This window comes from Protopterus annectens, chromosome 6.part1 (assembly GCF_019279795.1).
Source record: "Protopterus annectens isolate FY-2018-M chromosome 6.part1, PAN1.0, whole genome shotgun sequence".
Classification (NCBI taxonomy): Eukaryota; Metazoa; Chordata; order Ceratodontiformes; family Protopteridae; genus Protopterus; species Protopterus annectens.
The window spans coordinates 314,548,868-314,567,632 of record NC_056738.1 but is presented as its reverse complement, the minus strand read 5'-3'; the positions used below and the strand labels follow the sequence as shown (position 1 = coordinate 314,567,632).

The 18,765-nt window shown below is 36.8% G+C and overlaps 1 protein-coding gene across 1 annotated transcript in view; it reads right to left on the bottom strand.

The window, feature by feature from the left end:
* Nucleotides 1-18,765, bottom strand: part of TRPT1 (tRNA phosphotransferase 1) — a 250,619-nt gene that overhangs the window by 97,290 nt on the left and 134,564 nt on the right. Inside the window, exon 6 of the mRNA XM_044075737.1 lies at nt 8,658-8,714. Within this exon, the coding sequence (XP_043931672.1) occupies nt 8,658-8,714 (57 nt within the window). The remainder of the gene's footprint in view (nt 1-8,657; nt 8,715-18,765) is intronic.

Sequence of the window (18,765 nt, the reverse complement as noted above, 5' to 3'; positions counted from 1 at the left end):
CAGTAGATGTGAGCTCAGTATACACCAACATGCAAACTAGATGGGGTTTGAAGACTACTTATGATATGATGGGAGATGGTCCTAGTATTGCTTTTGTTGTTAGGCTGCTTGAATTTTGTCTGATCCACAACTAATTTAACAATGAAATTTTCCTTCAAAGGAGAGGTACAGCTATGGATGCCCCATATGCTCCAACATATGCAATCATCTATATGTTTTTTTTTTGAGAAAAAGTTTACATATTTTACTGAATTTTATAGAAGGCATGCAATAGTGTACAAGTGATTTATTGATGATTTGTTTAGAAAGTTTTTGGTGGAGTTGAATAGTAATGCTCATGGCTTGAAGTTTTCTATGGTGGAGAGTAATTCCTCAATTCAGTTTTTGGATGTGGAGTTTTATGTTGACAGTTTATCTAATATTCAATATAAACCATTTAGAAAGCCCACTGCAGTGAATAATTTTCTGCATGCTGATAGTGTGCATCGCCCCATCTTATGGAATCGTTACCTTTTGGTGAATTTAAGCGGACTGCACCTAATACTTCTGAGGACAAGCATAGAACTGAATTTTTGTTGGCTGTTAAGCACAGACTGTTTAAGGGGGTTATAATGAAGAGGTCTTGGACAATGCCTTGAAATGTATTTTTGAGAATGAAAGAAGAGTATATGGTAAAAATGATTGTAGTAGTAAAGGTACAATTGATTATGTTGGGAAAGATAGGAAGTCTATGTACTCTGTAAGGAGTTGTATTTCATGTCCAAATATTCTTTGTTTTTTGGAATAGTGAGGAAGTTGATTTTGGAATTTTGGCATATTGTTTGCCTGGATGAAATTGTGGGGCATTTATTTCCTGGGGTTGTGACATTTTCATATAAGAGATATTTGCATTTGAAAGAGCTGTTAAATATGACATTGTATAGTGTGCCCCAGGAATTAGTATAGTCATTTGCTTGTGGTTGTTGTAAACTATGTGGAAAACTGAGAAATTTCTTTGGTAGTAACACAAATGCATGGAAATTCATTTCTAAAGGAAGGTTTACTTGCAAATCTTTTGCGGTAGTGTATATAGTGGGGTGTGGTTGCAGTAGTACAAAATAGTATATAAGGCAAACAAAGAGCAAAGCAAGGTTAGGATTATGGAACATTTGGGTGATATTCGGAACAGAAATTTTAGGAGTCCTGTAGGGGAACATTTTATTAACATGCATGGTGGTAGTGATAGTTCATTCGTTTTTAGTATTTTAGCCTAACCTAGTTTGCATAGGGGGGTGATGTAAGTCAAAAATTAAATGAATTAGAGAGTAAACTGATAGTTTATTGTTTATTAGGTATATTATAATTATGAATGCTTAGTGTATTTGTAAACTTATTTACTTGAGTTTTGTGATTTGTGTTTTATATTAAAACGATTTGTTTTAATGGGCACTGTGCACTTTAAGAATTTAATGGAGTTCTAAATATGGTGGGGTTCACCTGGTATATATTGTGAGCATGCATACAATTTTGTTATCCTTGAAGGTGAAAAGCTGAGGTACCAGATGTTTTATTAGCAGAAGTAAAGCTCTTTAAATGAACCACTGGTGCTCTGCATTTTTTTGTTTATTTGGAGCCTTTTGGCTGTCTTGGTTGTTTTGTATTTAACAAATCTTTTTAAACAAGTTATACCAGATCCTCTCCCTTGGGATAGTGAAGAAAAAAGTTCATTTCAAAATTTAAAGCAAGCTTTAGCTACTGCCCCAGATTTAGCGTTACCGGATTATGGAAAGACTTTCATTTTATTTTGTTATTTAAAAAAAAAAAAAAAAAAAAAAAAAAGAAACGGATTTGCCGAGGGACTGCTTGCACAGAAACATGGGGACAACTATCATCCATTAGCTTATTATAGTACAGCACTTGATTCTGTTGTAAAGAGATTTCCACTATGTTTAAGGGCAGTGGCTGCTGCCGCCATTCTAGTCAATTTTGCACAATCACTGGTGCTCAGGTATGATCTTACAGTAGCCATCCGTCATTCTGCATCATCTCCCTTACTTAGAATAAAATCTCAACCCCTCTCGACTGCACGTCTAACTAAATATGAACTTATACTTCTTTCTGATCCATCTACTTCTCTCATACGCTGTCCTGTTCTAAATCTTCCATCTTTGTTACTTACTGCTGAAGAAGGTGAACAGCATGATTGAGTGTGTGTGTGACTAATTATCTGCTTTCTCCTAAGAATGACTTAAAGGACACTCCTATACCCAATGCTGAACTGGACGTATTTGTGGAGGGTTCCTGTGGAAGAGATCAAAATGGAAATCTGGTTGCAGGAATATCTGTCTGCACCAATAATGAAGTTTTCCTTCAACAAAGACTGCAGGGTGTACATTCTGCACAGGTAGCTGTGGTAGTAGCTCTAGGGCTTGTGATTTAGCCGAAGACAAAGTTGCTAATGTTTACACTGATAGCTTGTTATGCTTTTGGTGTAGTACATGATTTGGGGCAATTCTGAAAGCAGAGAGGATCCTTAACTTCATCATGAACTCAGTTTAAAAATTCTTGTTTTTGTGAATGCTTTATTAGAGTCTCTTTTGTTACCTAAAGAATTAGCAGTAGTTAAATGGAGTGTCCATCAGAAGGGTATATATACTGTTTCAAAGAGAAATAATTTGGTTTATCAAGCTAGTAAGTTGTAGGACTTTGTGCAAATTTACATGTGATGTTATTGCAAAACTCTAACAGTGATGATGTATCTGATTTTAAGAAAGCATCATCTTTCCAAGCTGAAGCATCACAGAGAGAAGTTCAGAGGTGGCTTAAAAATGGATGCAGTAAATCCGCCATTGGTTTATGACGGACGACTGGTGGTGCCTGCCTCCTTGCTACCTTACCTGGTAAGGGCATATTATTTACTAACTCATGCAGATAAGACAGCTTTATTTAATCAAGTTACCCAAAGTTGGTATGCCCCTCATGTCTCCTCTTTGATACGTCAGTATGGTAATAACTGTACTGTATGTCTAACATAATGTTAGCAAAAACTGAAATGTTAAAGCTGTATGCTTACTAGCACCTTTGGGACCTTTTGTTGATGTGCAGCTGACTTTGCCCAGATGCCAAAGGTCCGTAATTTACAATTTATATTGGTGGTGATTTGCATGTTTTCTACATGAGTGGAAGCTTACCCATGTCACAAAGCAGATTTTGTAACAGGTGTTAAAAAAAACTTGTATTTGAATTTATACCTAGATTTGGTGTACCTTGTAATATCAATTATGACCAGGGAACTCATTTTAACAATTCCCTAAGCTATGCAAGACTTTTAATACTAAGTTGAGTCTTCACAGTCCCAACCATCCACAGTCATCTGGAATAGGAGAGTTAATAGGACACTTAAAAATAAGATTTCAAAGATCTGTGCTGAAACAAATCTCAAGTGGCGAGAGGCACTTCACTTAGCATTAATGAGTATTAGGAGTGCATTAAATACTATGAGGAGACTGACTCCATATGAGATATTAATGGGGAGACCCATGGCCCTTACAGCTACTCCACCCCATGTCAAATAAAAAATTAACTCTAGCAAATGATGCTGTTTTGTCTTACTGCACAAAACATATTCATTTCTTGCAGCAGTACTGCAAAACTGTACGAGAAGCTCCTCCTCAACCTCCTGACCAGTCCTGTCACCAACTGCATCCCAGTGATTGGGTTTATTTAAAACTTTCAAAAAAAAAAAAAAAACGAACTGTTTTGAGTCCAAAGTAAAAAGGCCCTTTCCAGGTCCTGCTTGCCACTTTTACCGTAATCTGTTGTGCAGGATTACCAACTTGATTACATACATCATATTGCAGAAAAAAAAAATTGTCGTGTGGAAGCTTCAGACGAATCATGTTTGTCAGCAAAAGACAAATCATCTGCCCCAGTGAAGGATTAAAAGAAAAAATCAACTCAGACAGCAGTCCATGATGAATCCAGTAACAGCAGGTACTTTCACTTTGTTTCTGTTGTTGTTTCCTCTTATAAACTGGTCAAGAAAAATAGTTTCCTGTTTATTCTTTGACAATATACAGTGGACTTAAATGTGACAAACTGTTGGGTATGTTCACATATACCTCATCATTCTAAGACAGGGATTCCCATGATTCCAATCCCTGCTTCACAGGTGACATTTGAAAAGGATCTTAGTGACACTAATCTAACTTGGCATAATGTGACTGACTTTTCAAAGATTGTCTCTCTTCAGCTTGCAAGCACAATCCATGGAGATGCATGTTATGTCAGAAATGGAACTGTACCGGGGGAACCAGCAAATGTAATGACACTAGACATGAAAGTGCGTTGAACTCTTTACAGTTAAAACGCTATGACTGGGGGCTTGGCATGGGCATAATAAAAACTTGTCAGTACATTTGCGGTGATCATGCCTATCTCTGGTTGCCCACAAACTGGTCTTGATGTTGTTTTGTGAGCTATATTACTCCTGTTATTCAACATTTCAAGAACTCTCCAGCAAGCAGGCTGAGAAATAAATGGGCAATTCACTGGGCAGAGCAATTATTTTCAGTCTTTACTCCTGGGTATGGAGTGCAAAGGACAATGCTCAAAATCACCATGCTTGCTTAAATTCTTTAGGAGGTAGCAAACCATACTTCACATCACACCAGCATGGCAAATCGAGAAATGACTAAAATTCAAACTGTGGTATTACAAAACTGGCTTGCACTCAACATAATGCTAGCTACAAAAGGGGGTCATGTGCCCTCATAGGAAGTTGTCGTCGTTCTTATAGTACTGACTATCATGATGAACAAAAAAAGTTGGCCAATTTCAACAAGCTGATGGCCAAAGACCTGGACAGCACATCTAAGGAGCGGAGGCACTTTTTGGAGGGTTAGGCTTACATGGTATCATTACAATAACTGGTATTATTCCTTTAGTTGTTTAATATTTTCTGTTCTAAAGGTTGTAATTACAAAATGTTTAACATCATCTGCACACACAATGTTACTTATAAAAGTATCTGATAATAAACTTAAGGTAAATAAAAATTCAATCACTGTAGATGATGAATACTATGATGCTAAAGCATATTTTAGGAAGTTAAGAAGAATTAAAATATAATTGTGTGAGGCTTGACACCAATAGTGTCAAATGGGGAGAACTGTTATGGAAATTATGTCTCATGATTATTCTTCACAAAATGCATATTAACGTGCAGTTTTTTCACAAATGAGTCAAATAAAATGTTTATAATGTGTTTATGTTAAAATCAAAAGATAAAACAGATACATGATTATGCAAAATAAAGTTTCACACAAATTGTAGCTTTGTATTTCAAGTGCCTTATAACTGCATTGGCTTTATTAGCAAATTACAGTGTGCTGACAGATAAATGAAGGCAAAGTGAGTGCTGTAGGAGTTAAGGGATGTTACGATGTTATACTATATTTAAATACTCTAAGCTCTGGCCTTCTCAGGCCGGGGGTTGAATCATTGCAAGGATGTGTGTAAGGTAGTATGTACTGGTACTAAATTTTACAAGGTCAAAAGATAAATTCTTAGACCAGGTGGTCTATGTTTTAAAAAGATATATTGTCAAGTGTTCACATGAAGCTCTAAGTGAGGATCAACGAACATAAAATATTTAAAAATTGTATTATTTGGTAAAAGCTATGTTACATCAAAGTTCTGCATTCATGAAATTGATAAGACATATATAAAACATAAAGTTTTCCTTATTCTGGGAGAAAAATCTTGGTAGGCACTCTTCCAGTAATGTTTATGGAATAAACCAGTACTTTGCACATCCTGAAGTGTTATTCTTGACTCAAGACAAAAAGGTAAAGCTCTTTGTTATTTATTTGTGAACTTTAAGAAAGGTAAGGCACCCTAAGGTTGCCATACTTTGGAGAAGGTTATAAAAGTCAACTTCTGAAAGATCCATTAGATTGGCCAGTCATAAATGAACAGTCTATGTATCAGTCAGTGATGACATAGTACCCTCTTGCAAATGAAGGTCAGCAGTGATGTCAGTAGAGCTAATGGTGACTAACAGAATCATCTTTTCAAATATAACTTCATGTCCTTTAAACAAACTGGTTTAAACAGAAAATAGACAACCTACATTCATGAAGTTTAAGTGTCAAGGAAAAGCAATGTTCTTGAAAGGTAGGCAGAGATGCAGAACCCTGCCAACTCCTTTACTAGTGACCGTTTTGATTACATTTCCAAAATGCTGATTTGTTTATATCTCATTGTAAGACAGCTGAAGTCTGCACTAGTATCTTCTACAATTTTCCATCTACTTCTATTTTAGCTAATTTGAAAATAGTTGACAGTATGGCACCATATTTAACTAAGCAAACTTCTCTTAGGTAAGTGACTTCAGTGTGCATTGAAGCTACCATTTTGAATGATCCTTGAATCACACACACATACACACACACATGTATGCATGTACAGACAAATACATATTTATGTAGATTAACAATCAGATGATCACAGACTACAGCTTAGAAGCAAATATACTGATATCTGAAAAGGTGACTTCCTGCAATGTCAAACGTCTACACTTGTTCCCTCTCACGAGGCTCATACTATTGTTTGTTCCTAGGTCAGGAGTGACAGGGAATTTCAATATTTAATGTTTTGCTTTCTTGTGGGCTTTGTTTCTTTTGGAGGTCGGCACTCTTGCTTTGGGATTGCAGTCTTCAATATACACATGTACAGTACCCATTTTAATTTACAGTATGCACTAATATTTTTCAAACTTCCCTCTTGCAATTCTAAGATGGAGCAAATTTTGAACTTGAGCAGATGTTAATCCCTATATGTGTTAACTTGCTATCAGGAAGTGATTACACTAATGTAATCTAGTGTGTTAATCCAAGAATGTATGCTTACATCATTATGGACCCGTTGTTACCATTTCTAGTGATCTCAGTCACTCTTCTCTCTACATCCAGAAAACTGTGCAGCATGGCCACAAGGCCACCTATGTAGCGATCGGCTAGAATATGTGTGCATAATACACACACACAATTAGTGACCCTTGCTGTGTGGTACTATGTTCTTAGGGTAAGAATAAAATTTAACTGGTTTGGGTGGAAAAATCTCCACAGGAGGTGTTCAACAATGAATATGTCAGCACTGTTGGAGAAAGGGTCAGATACCTGCATGTATTTAATGCAATGGAAACAAACGTGTACTAGAATGTGTTCCCTCACTGAAAGCTCCACTGAGTGGCTTGTGGAGGGCAACGAAGGGCTGTCACTGCTGACCTAGTCAAGAACATAGGTACAGATACTAAGAGCTGCAGTGATTACTCCCATGAAAAAGGCAAATGTCTGTCAGCATGAGAGACTGCAGACATGCAAGTAATGGAATTTTCATGCCTTAACAGGTCAGCATTCAACAGTGTGGTGGATACACAACACTGTACTTATTGACGTTTCTCATTTTAGCTTGTTTGCCACAGACATGGTGAGAGTATCATGGACATCTGAATACAATTTGTACTTGAATGTGGATATGCGGGATGGTGTGTAGCAATGGGAATTTAAGAACATGGACAGACCCAAAACACAGTCCTAGCAAGTAGCAATACATAAATATTTCAGGCTATGCTGACATGACAGTACAGCAAGGCATCCTTACATACTATGTAATGAAGAGATCTGGTCATATTGTGGATCTCACTGACTGGAGATCTGTGGTGTAACTGTAGGGGTAGCACAACAGGGTGTGGTTGTCACATTCGATTTCTTCAGTACATCTAACTCCAGAGTTCCAATGCAGGCTTAATTCTTTAAGCCTGTGGAGGTAAATATAATGTTTTTTACTTAACATTGCTTAGTCATCACCTGCTGAGTACATCATCACTATTAATAGGGCATGAGACACATTGTTCCTGTTTTTTTGTGCAGTTAGTCTGCACTTGCGCCAGCATAAATTACAGCAGCAATTCCACAGTTTACTCCATGATTCACACAGTGTTTGTGGACCTTTGTGAATTGTACAGGACTTTGGTATGTACTTACTGTCATGTATCATCAAAACACAATCATGGACTAGGCCTATGAATCTGATTTATACAGTCTAAATTCTCAAAACCATTTTATCCATTCACCAGTGATTAATTCATCACACTAAATTTTTCCCTCATAAGCCCAAAACTGGAATGTAGTACTATCATGTACATAACATTCGAAAGGAATAAGGAGCTGCTGCTGACATCACTTCCTCTAGTTAAGTATGACCTGGTCACCTTTCAAAATGACCGCAGCACTGATCCATAGTACTTAACTTTCTTCTCCCACAATAAGACTATATTTTCCTTACATGAAATAAAAAGCTTGTGGTTATCTGACTTTTAATAAGCAAAGATATACTACAATAAAGGAAAAAAATGTGACATTCATTTCTCATTCAGACATGACTGCACTTTACAGGAAGCACTGTTTACAGCTACTGTGGTAGCCTCTGTGGAGTCACAAGTGAAAAATGTTGCAGTTGAAAAAGGGTAGTGCTGAGTGATGGTTTATTATTAACAAGTGTATTCTCAGGACATGGAACACAATGTATTACAAAAACAAAACTTATCACAGCAATCTTTACAATTACTTTGCATTTTAGGCATTCTTAGACAAAAGCAAATTGTGTCTACTCACCATTTATCGCTCTTGAAATATCTATAAAAATGGCCAGATCACAATTCTTTCTCATACCTGAAATTAAATAAGATATGAAATGATTTAGTAACAACTTTTAGCAAAGGGGTGTTAGACTGTATTGCAAAATACTGTCAACTGCCAAAATGATAGATGGCATTTGTTTTTCTAAGTACTGTGTCAATATGGATTTAAGCCAATGTGATATGAACTACACATACATCCTATCAGTACCAATTTACATACAATCTCAACCACAAAAGAATGGGCTGGGGGTTACAGATATTAGGCTTTTTTATATGATGTGTTGGGGTGGTGGATACAGATACTAGACTTTCTTTATATGATGTGTTGGACTGGGGGATACAGATATTAGGCCTTCTTTACACAATGTGTTGGGGTGGGGGATACAGATATTTCTTTATATGATGTGTTGGGGTGGGGGATACAGATAATTCTTTATATGATGTGCTGGGGTGGGGGAATAGAGATATTGGGCCTTCTTTATGTGATGTGTTGGGGTGATGTAGATAGATATTAGGCCTTCCTTATATGATGTGTTGGTGTGGGGGGATAGAGATATTAGGCCTTCTTCATACAATGTGTTGGGGTGGGGGATACAAATATTAGGCCTTCTTTATATCATGTGCTGGGGGTGGGGATACAGATATAAAACCTTCTTTATATGATGTGTTGGGCAGGGAGATACATATATTTCTTTATATGATGTCTTGGGGTGGAGGAAAGAGATATTACGCCTTCTTTATATGATGTGCTGGGATGGGGATAAATACATTAGGCCTTCTTTATATGATATGTTAGGGGGGTGGATGCAGATATTAGGCCCTCTTTATATCATGTGTTGAGGTGGGGGATACAGATATCAGGCCTTCCTTATATGATGTGCTGAGCTGGGGGATACAGATATTACACCTTCCTTATATCATGTGTTGGATTGGGGGTTACAGATATTAGGCCTTCTTTATATGATGTGTTGGGGTGGAGGATACAGATACTAGACTTTCCTCATATGACATGTTGGGCTGAGGGATACAGATATTAGGCCTTCTTTATGTGATGTGCTGGGGTGGTGGATACAGATATCAGGCCTACTTTATATGATGTGTTGGGGTGGTGGAAATAGATATCTGGCCTTCTTTATATGATGTGTTGGGGTGGGGGTGGTGGAAACAGATTTTAGGCCTTCTTTATACAATGTGTTAGGCTGGGGGGATACAGATATTAGGCTTTCTTTATATGATGTGTTGGGCTGGGGGTACAGATATTACTTTATATGATGTGTTGGGGTGTGGGATACAGATATTAGGCCTTCGTTATATGATGTGCTCGGCTGGGGATACATATATTAGGCCTTCTTTATATGATGTGGGGTGGTGGATAGAGATCTTAGGCCTTCTTTATATGACGTGTTGGGGTGGCGGATACAGACATTAAGCCTTCCTTATATGATGTGTTGGGGTGGTGGAAACAGATATCAGGCCTTCCTTATATGATATTTTGGACTCGGGGATACAGATATTAGGCCTTCCTTATATGATGTGTTGGACTGGGGGTTACAGATATTAGGCCTTTTTATATGATGTTGGAATGGGACATACAGACCATTAGGCATGACTTATATGATGTGTTGGGGTGGAGGATACAGACATTAGTCCTTCTTCACATCATGTGCTGGGGTGGGAGATACAGATATTAGACCTTCTTTATATGATGTGTTGGGGGTGGGGATAAAGATATTTCTTTATATGATGTGTTGGGGTGGGGGATACAGATGTTAGGCCTTCCTTATATGATGTTTTGGGCTGGGGGATACATATATTAGGCCTTCTTCATGTGATGTGGTAGGGTGGGGGATACAGATATTAGTCTTTCTTTACTTGATGTGTTGGGGTGGGGGATACAAACATTAAGCCTTCTTTATATGTGTTGGGGTGGGAGATACAGACATTAGGCCTTCTTTATATAATGTGTTGGGGGTGGTGATACATATATTAGGCCTTCTTTATTTGATGTCTTGGGGTCAGGGATACAGATATTAGGTCTTTTTTGTATGCTGTGTTGGGACGGGGATACATATATTAGGTCTTCTTTATTTGAAGTGTTGGGGTGGGGGATACATATACTAGACCTTCTTTATATGTGTAGTTGATTTCCTTAAAGCCTTAATTGGCTTTGTGAAGTCTGTTGTCCTCTTCCCTCTTCTCTGTGGCCAGAAATGCTAAACTCACTGTTCTGTCCTGTACTACATTATCATTTCAACATCTGAAGAGTACAGCACCTGAAAGGATGGAGCAGAGATGGAAGTAAATATTTCCAAAAAAGATTGTGTAGCTCAAGGAAAAGCCAAACAGCATGTTTCTGGCATACCATCACATATTAATCACAGTTAAGTTACTAAATATGCAAATCAGCTATTTTATATGTAGACTTTGGTCTATAAATTAATACAGATTATTTAGTTCATCACACCAGTAACATCTTAAAGCTGGCTCTACTACTTCTAATACTGCCTAAATGGTAATCTCACCAACATGAGTCACTCTATATATCCAACAAATAAAATGCTAGGAAGGAACTCAGTCAACAGAGAAGTTTTTTTGGCTAATTATAGCCTTAAATTGGGTGGGTCATATGCAGTCCTCCATAAGCAAAGGACCACGTTTATATTTGCAATATGTGATAAATAAGCTTTAGTTTATGAACTGCAGCTAGTCAGAATTCACCAACAAAGTTAGGTGAGAGGGTGTTGAAGCTGCATTCATTTGCATTTTACAAAAGAAATACATATTTTTTGTTTAAACACCAATCTGTATAGATAAAGACTACACTTTTGTTTCCACTTTTACTGGTGTTTAGGATCACTTGAAAATAGTTAGTTTTGGAATTTTTTTAATTTGGGAGTAAATTAGCAGTTTACCATTTTTAAATAATCCCACATTTAAGGTTATCAGGTATCACCTGGGACAGGCTTTGATCTGAATATGACATTTCATGGTGATGTATTATGGATACTTTCAAACTGGAGGTTATCTGGCACAGTTTTGGGTTAATGTTTATCCTTTTTTTCTGATGGACCCTCTTTTAAGTGAGCCTAATTTGTATTAATTACCTGGATTAGAAGGAATGCACATGTTAAGCAGCTGTTAGATCAGTCTGATCTTAATACATTCTAGAATAAGGAATACAGTGGTGCCTGCTACATACGTTCACAGACTCCTGCTACTATGCAGGACTTTCAGTTTCTGCAGACTAGGTACGGGGGCAATCTTTATATGAGGATTAAGTAAAGCAATGCCAGAAGTTAAGCTACCACTTCTAACACTACATATCCAGCAGTATATCTTAGGTTTTTATCCTTCAGTTTCACCATAAATCATAAGATTCTGCGAGGTAAAAACCTTCCTACTATATACCAATTTCAGTGCCCCAGTCACCTACCACTAATTCAAAATCTTCACTTCAGTGTACATGCAATAAAACTAAATATTTTTTGTTCCTTCTCAATCTCAAGTGATGCTCACTTCTAAAAAGAAAAACACTGCTTACTTTGCTAGCCACCTAGTTATGTGAACACTGGCTCTATGTGATGGTTATTACTGGTGTGACACACTGATCCCAAGTACAAAATAGGAAAAAATAAGTCGATGTCGATGCTGATGCCTATTTCTGCTCAATGTAAGATTAAATTATTTAATTTTATTTTGTGAGGCTTAATTTTGAATTTACTCTCAGGATGCTGCAAAATTCCTGAAACAGTATTTCTTTTATCTTCTTTAATGCCTCCACAATTTTCTTTCTGAGATTTCATTCTGTTGTTTGACTTATAGTATTTGCTCAAACACATATTACTGTTAATTCTTTTGGATTTAGTATTCTAAGTTTTTGCAACACTGCATTTACATTTTGTCCCCTAGCAAGAATACACTTCTGTTAAGTATGAAACTGTCACAACAAATTATTGGGTATACTTCTTTAAACATACAGTCATGTATATTTTTTCCAACTCTCCGGCAGTATCTCTCTCTCCTTTTCAGTCCTGGTGGTGTGCAGAAGCTACAGTTGGGTTTTGCGGAGTTACTGACTGCAAAATAGTAAGGGTACCTGACCTGGCCACTCCAGGAAACCTGATCAAAGATAAAAACATCATAATTGAGGATTAAACACACCCTCCCAGTGGTCCTGCAAAACCTCAAACTTTAATATATCTTAACATCCTTGCATTGCACTGTAAATACTACGCTTAAGTTTATAGTCAAACCACCGAGCTGCTCTACTCGCTCTCTTCTGTTTTCTACCATCCCCATCTAGTTGCTGTACCCCACCACTAACTTCCTACTGATTTTTTCCATTGCTATATTAGAAGACCAAATACTTAGGTGATTGAACACCTAAACATCGATCTTCTAATACCGAACCACACAATGTCGAACATCCCAGGGAAAAACTTCCCTCGGCCACAACACAAAAAACATTACTTTACATCTAAACTAAGTGGGGGGCTTTGCCCCCCCACACCCCCCCTAACTAAATATACCAACTCCGAGATTATTCAACAGTAGGGAAATAGCAAACTCCGGTGAACGGCCAAGGGAAATCTTTCCCTGTGTTACATCTGCCATTTGCCATTTGCTTTCGACATTAGAAGATCGATGTTTAGGTGTTTGATCTCCTCAACATTTGGTCTTCTAATATAAACCCATTTTTCCTCATCATCTTTCATCTTTTTCCCTAAAAGTTAGTATATCCACCTGGCTTTAAATCTGACTAGTTTACAGTAAAACAATAAACCCTGTCCTCTGCTCTGGTCACTCCACCTGCTAGACTCTGAAACTAAAATCTAGTACTTACAGATGTATCGATTGTATTTTGTTCCTGCTCTCTGCCACTATCTGCTGTAGCCATCACTCCATCGGGCTCACTCTGCATTCTCACTCTACCCCCAATTCCCACTCACCCCCAATACACCTAAATTTAAAATTACACTAACTACTCACAACACTTATATTCATCCACTCAGAGCCCATAGCATATAAGCCCACATCCACCTACTAAACACCCCTCCCCTCTATCTACTCTATACATATATCCTCCCCTACGTCCTCCTCCTTTTACACCTCTCTTAACTGCAACTTGTTATCCCTAAACTCTGCTTATCTCAGATACTATCTTACACAACCAATTCCTGAGTTCACCATCTATTACATCCTATATTTAGTTTCTACCGCTTGCCATCCTATTCCCCACTATGCTTCTTCTCCACATACCCATTAATACTTCTCTTCCTAGCCTCTGTTCTAATATCCTATCAAAAGCACCCTTTTATAGTCCATACCTCACCTACCGTCTCATTCCCTGTTCCTGACCACTACCATATAGCACCAAACCTCTTTAACACCACCAAATTAGCTTCATTTTCATATAGATATTCACAACATACTTCAACCCAAACACTCTACAAATACATTAAACTAATATACAATCCCTCCCTCATATTTAAAATCAAACATAAAAATGAGTGGAGATATACACCCTAACTCAGGTCCCAATATTAATCAGCTCAGGCCAAATATACAACATTTTCAAAATGTACATGTTACCACTAACCCAGCCCACAATAGAGCAAACCTCCTACTTTTAAATATGAAGCTCAGGAGCCTTGCAAAGAAAATACAAGAATTACATGCATCCCTTTTGCTCTACTCTCCAGATAAAACTGTTTAACAGAAACCTTGGTAAAACCTGAGTTAAGTAACAATGAAATACTACTCCAAGGCTACAATATCCATAGGCTAGACAGACCACACAAATGTGGAGGAGGCATAGCTATCATTTATAAAAACACTTTAAAAATTGAATGCCTAGACCCAAACTGACTAATACTCAATAATGCAGAGATGCTATTTAGTAGACCTGAAATAAACCTGAATAAATTCATAACAATTATAGCAGTTTACATCCCAGCTTGAAATAATCCCAACACAATTGAGGGCTTTCTTCACTGGCTATCTTTAAGATTTCTCATCTAACAACAGTTATGGGCAACTTTAACACTGACTGGCTAACCTATACCTCAGGTACTCCCTTAAATTTCATAAACTTGTATGGATTCTCCCAAATGAAGGAGTCCCTGACCAAAGTAGATAAAAAAAACAATAGTCAGTCAATACTAGACTGGATCCTAACAAACAAATTATCATTAGTTAAGCACTCAGGCAGCCTCCCAGATAGTATTAATGACCACTCACCCACCTACTTAATAAGACAATACCTACATTCCTCCAAAAGTATTATATACACACAAATTTGTTAGAAAAAGAATTTCTTACCTCAAGCCTTCATATCAGCCCTGCAACAATGTGACTGGACTCCAGTATCAACACTTCCACTAGACACAGTCATATCATATTTTAATAATACATTCTTAAATATGTAAAAAAAAAAAACAAGAAAAGTGCAGATCCACAGCTGATAAAAGATGAAATTCCAGATCCAATGTAGTCAAAAAGTTTAATGAAAAAGATGAGCTATTTCACAATTCAAACAATTGCTTCTTCAGATCACAAAAAGACCAAAAACCGCAGTTTTAAATACTCCATCAATTAACAATAATTAGTCGTGATATGTAAAACAGTAGTAAATGTGCTCAGGAAGAGAGCTATTTAAAAAGACAACCACAGTAAAAAAAATCCTTCATAAAAAAACATATGTATAAACAAGATACATAAAAACTGTTAAAAATTCTACAACACTCTGACCTGAAAATCTAGATATATTTGTTATATATTATGTTAACTAATGTAGTATAAATATTATACAAAATTACTTTCTCAAACCCCTGTTCTTTAATTTTGGTTTCAGGGGAACTACATCATTTAGATCGGAGCCTTTATGCCCTCTGAGTCTAAGAATCCATCTAGTTTTATTGTGTTCATTGTTATTAATAATATCACCTAATCTCATATCAGTCCTGGTAACCTCCAATTACTGAAAGGCAAATTTATGCTGATCCCCTTCCTGTGCTACATGTTTAGCAACTGCACTGTACTCTAATCTTTTACTAATACAATACAAATGGTCTCTTATCCGTTCACGGAGACGTCTGTTGGTCTTGCCAACATTAAATTTTCTATATGTCATACACTTAGCTAAATATAATAGATTTTTAGTGTTACAATCTGCTTTAACATTAAGCATGAACTTATGCCCAGAGTCAGGATGTATAAAGCTCAGATCTTCGTTTATACTATTACAAAACTTACAAGCACCACATGTCTTAGTGCCTGTCAGTATATGGTTCATATCTTGCCCTTCATGTTTAGGGTAACATAACTGTCTTCTTAAAGATTTTTTATTCCTGTAAACAAAAGAGGGCTTAGTTCCAAGAATTCCAGCTGTATTTTCATCAGTTTATAAAACATGCCAATGTTTACTAACTATATTCTTAAAAACATTGACTTCACTACTGTATGTTAAATTAAAACAACATTTTCTGTCTCTAGATCTGTGGTTTGAAACATTCCTTCTCTGGGGTGAGGAAAAATAAGGTTTACCAAAATTCTTCCTCTCCTTCCTAATTACTTCACTCGTTTTATGAATCTCAATACTATCATAACCCCATGTTCAAAATCTTTAATGAGTTTAACCAAGCTCTCTTCAAAATCTATATCATTAACTGTTAATCTTGAGGCACGTAACATTTGTCCCTTCATAACACTGGGGAATACATGTCCCGGATGCATACTATCTCTATGCAGGTAAGAAGGTACATAACATTATTTCTTATAAACATTTGTGGAAACACTGTAATCTTCTTTATCCCACTCTATTTGTACATCCAAATAATGTGAAAACTCAGAAGAGTATTCAATAGTAAACTTCAGGAAACTGACTCTTGTGTTCACATAATCAAAGAACTGTAAAAGTTTTGCCTCAGTTCCTTTCCATAAAAGGAAAAGATCATCTACAAAATGACGAAATAATGTTATATTCTTCCCTATTAGGCATTTAATATATTGAGATTCCCATTATGCCATTACAAGGTTGGCATAGCTACTGGCACAAGGAGTGCCCATAGCTACGCCAGCCAATTGCAAATAATAATGGTGCTCAGAAATAAACACATTGTGTTCTAGTGTCATTTCCAGTAAAAAACATATAAGGTCAAGGTGTTGTACACTGTAGTCACTATTTCTTAAAACAAATGCTTTCATCATTTCTATCCCTACAGAACTGGGAATCATGGGGAATAGAGATACAACATCCATGGTAACAAAAAAATCAAAATCACAAAACTCTGTAGAATTCAAATATATATAAAGCTGTTCAAGAAATTGTTTACGGTCTTTTAATACTAAGTCATATTTGTCCAGTATAGGTCTCAATTGTTTTTCAATATAAATGGAAAAATATTCTGTTAACCAGACAGTGCCCGAAACAATAGGTCTAAATTTAGGGGTTTGTGGGTCCTTATGTACTTTAGGTAACCCATGTAAATATGGAACCAGTGGTTGTTCAATAATAAAATACTGAAACATTTCCTTGGAAATGATACCCATCTGCAGTGTTTCCATAAGTGCTCTCTGCACTCTTGATTTCATTGCTTCTATTGCAACCACATAAATTTTCTTATAGGTGTTAGAATCCCTCAACGTATCCCTGATAGTATCAAAATAGTAGGCCCTATTCATAATAACTATTGACCCCCCCCTTTATCGGCTGGGCGAATAACTATAGTATTATCATTATGTAAATTACTGAGAGCCAATGTTTCATCAGTGGATAGATTCACAAACTTATTACATTTTTTGTTACCAAAAATATTTATAGACATCTTCTTCACACAATTTGAGAAAAATTTCAAAAGCAGGATAGGTTGCAGGTGTAAAAGCACTCGGCTTTTTAAAAAGACAAGTAGGATCGCTAAATTCTTAATCTTTAAAAATGACTTTCAAAGACAAATTACGTATAAATAGTCTAAAGTCTAATAAAGTTTCAGGTAAAGCAGCCATTTGGACAGGAATGAATGACAAACCTCTGTTCAGTACCTTATATTCAAGGTCTGTAAGTATGCAATCCGAAATGTTCCATACTAAGTTGCCTTGTTCATGTTCCACACTCTTTTCAGGGTATAATTGCTGTCTTGGAAATGTTGTTGAAAAAACTTGTTCGTTTACCACAGAGCCCGCTTTACTTCTAACAACAGGCTCCAATTCCTGAGCTCTATCTACAGGTTGCTGTACCGGAATGGCAAGGGCCTCATCCGCAAGCAGCGTACTATACACTGAATGTGTTGGAGCACTCTGAATAGAAGGCAAGATTATCTTCTGATGTTCCATTGTAGGTGTAGCTGTGGTAACAAGATTCTCATTCAACTCATTCACCCTGGGTGTGTTACGCATCACAACTGGTTCTCTGGGCCAAGTGAAAACCCAATTGTTGCTGAAATCATGGATGTCACGCTGAAGTTTTTTCTTTTTAATTGTAAGTAAATGCTGTTCAGCAGATATTCGATTAATGAGTTCACTGCAACGTACATCAGCAAAAACATTACCAGCCTCTTTGTATAACTCACTCTGTGCCAATTGTATTTTATTAGCCAAGGAATGCTAAATGGGTGTAAAAAAGTCTATCAGAAGGTGTATATATCTGAAATTGGTGTCTAAATTAATCTGCTGCATTTTGCAAGCAGCTCAGTATAACTGTCACCATAGGTGGGCATATTAAATACCCGTAACCCTCTTCGTATTGCCTTCAGTGATATGCATGCTTCAAAATTAGATCTGGAATTTCGTCTTTTATCAGCCGTGGAACTGCACTTTTCTAGTTTTTTTTTTAACCTGTTGACTGTTTGGTTTTGTGCAGTTAACCATTGAGAGGTATTTATACTTTCTTGACTTGTTGCTGTTTTGTACCTCACAAGGACATGGCTGAAGGAAATGTTACTGTGAATACTTTACCTATGAGACCTACTGGTGAGAGACTCATTAATTTTATGTGTTTGGGCAATAATCCTTTATTGGATACTGATTTAAAACAGATGTTCCTTCTGAAAATGAGACTCAAAGTGAAAAAAATGAAGGTTTGGAGT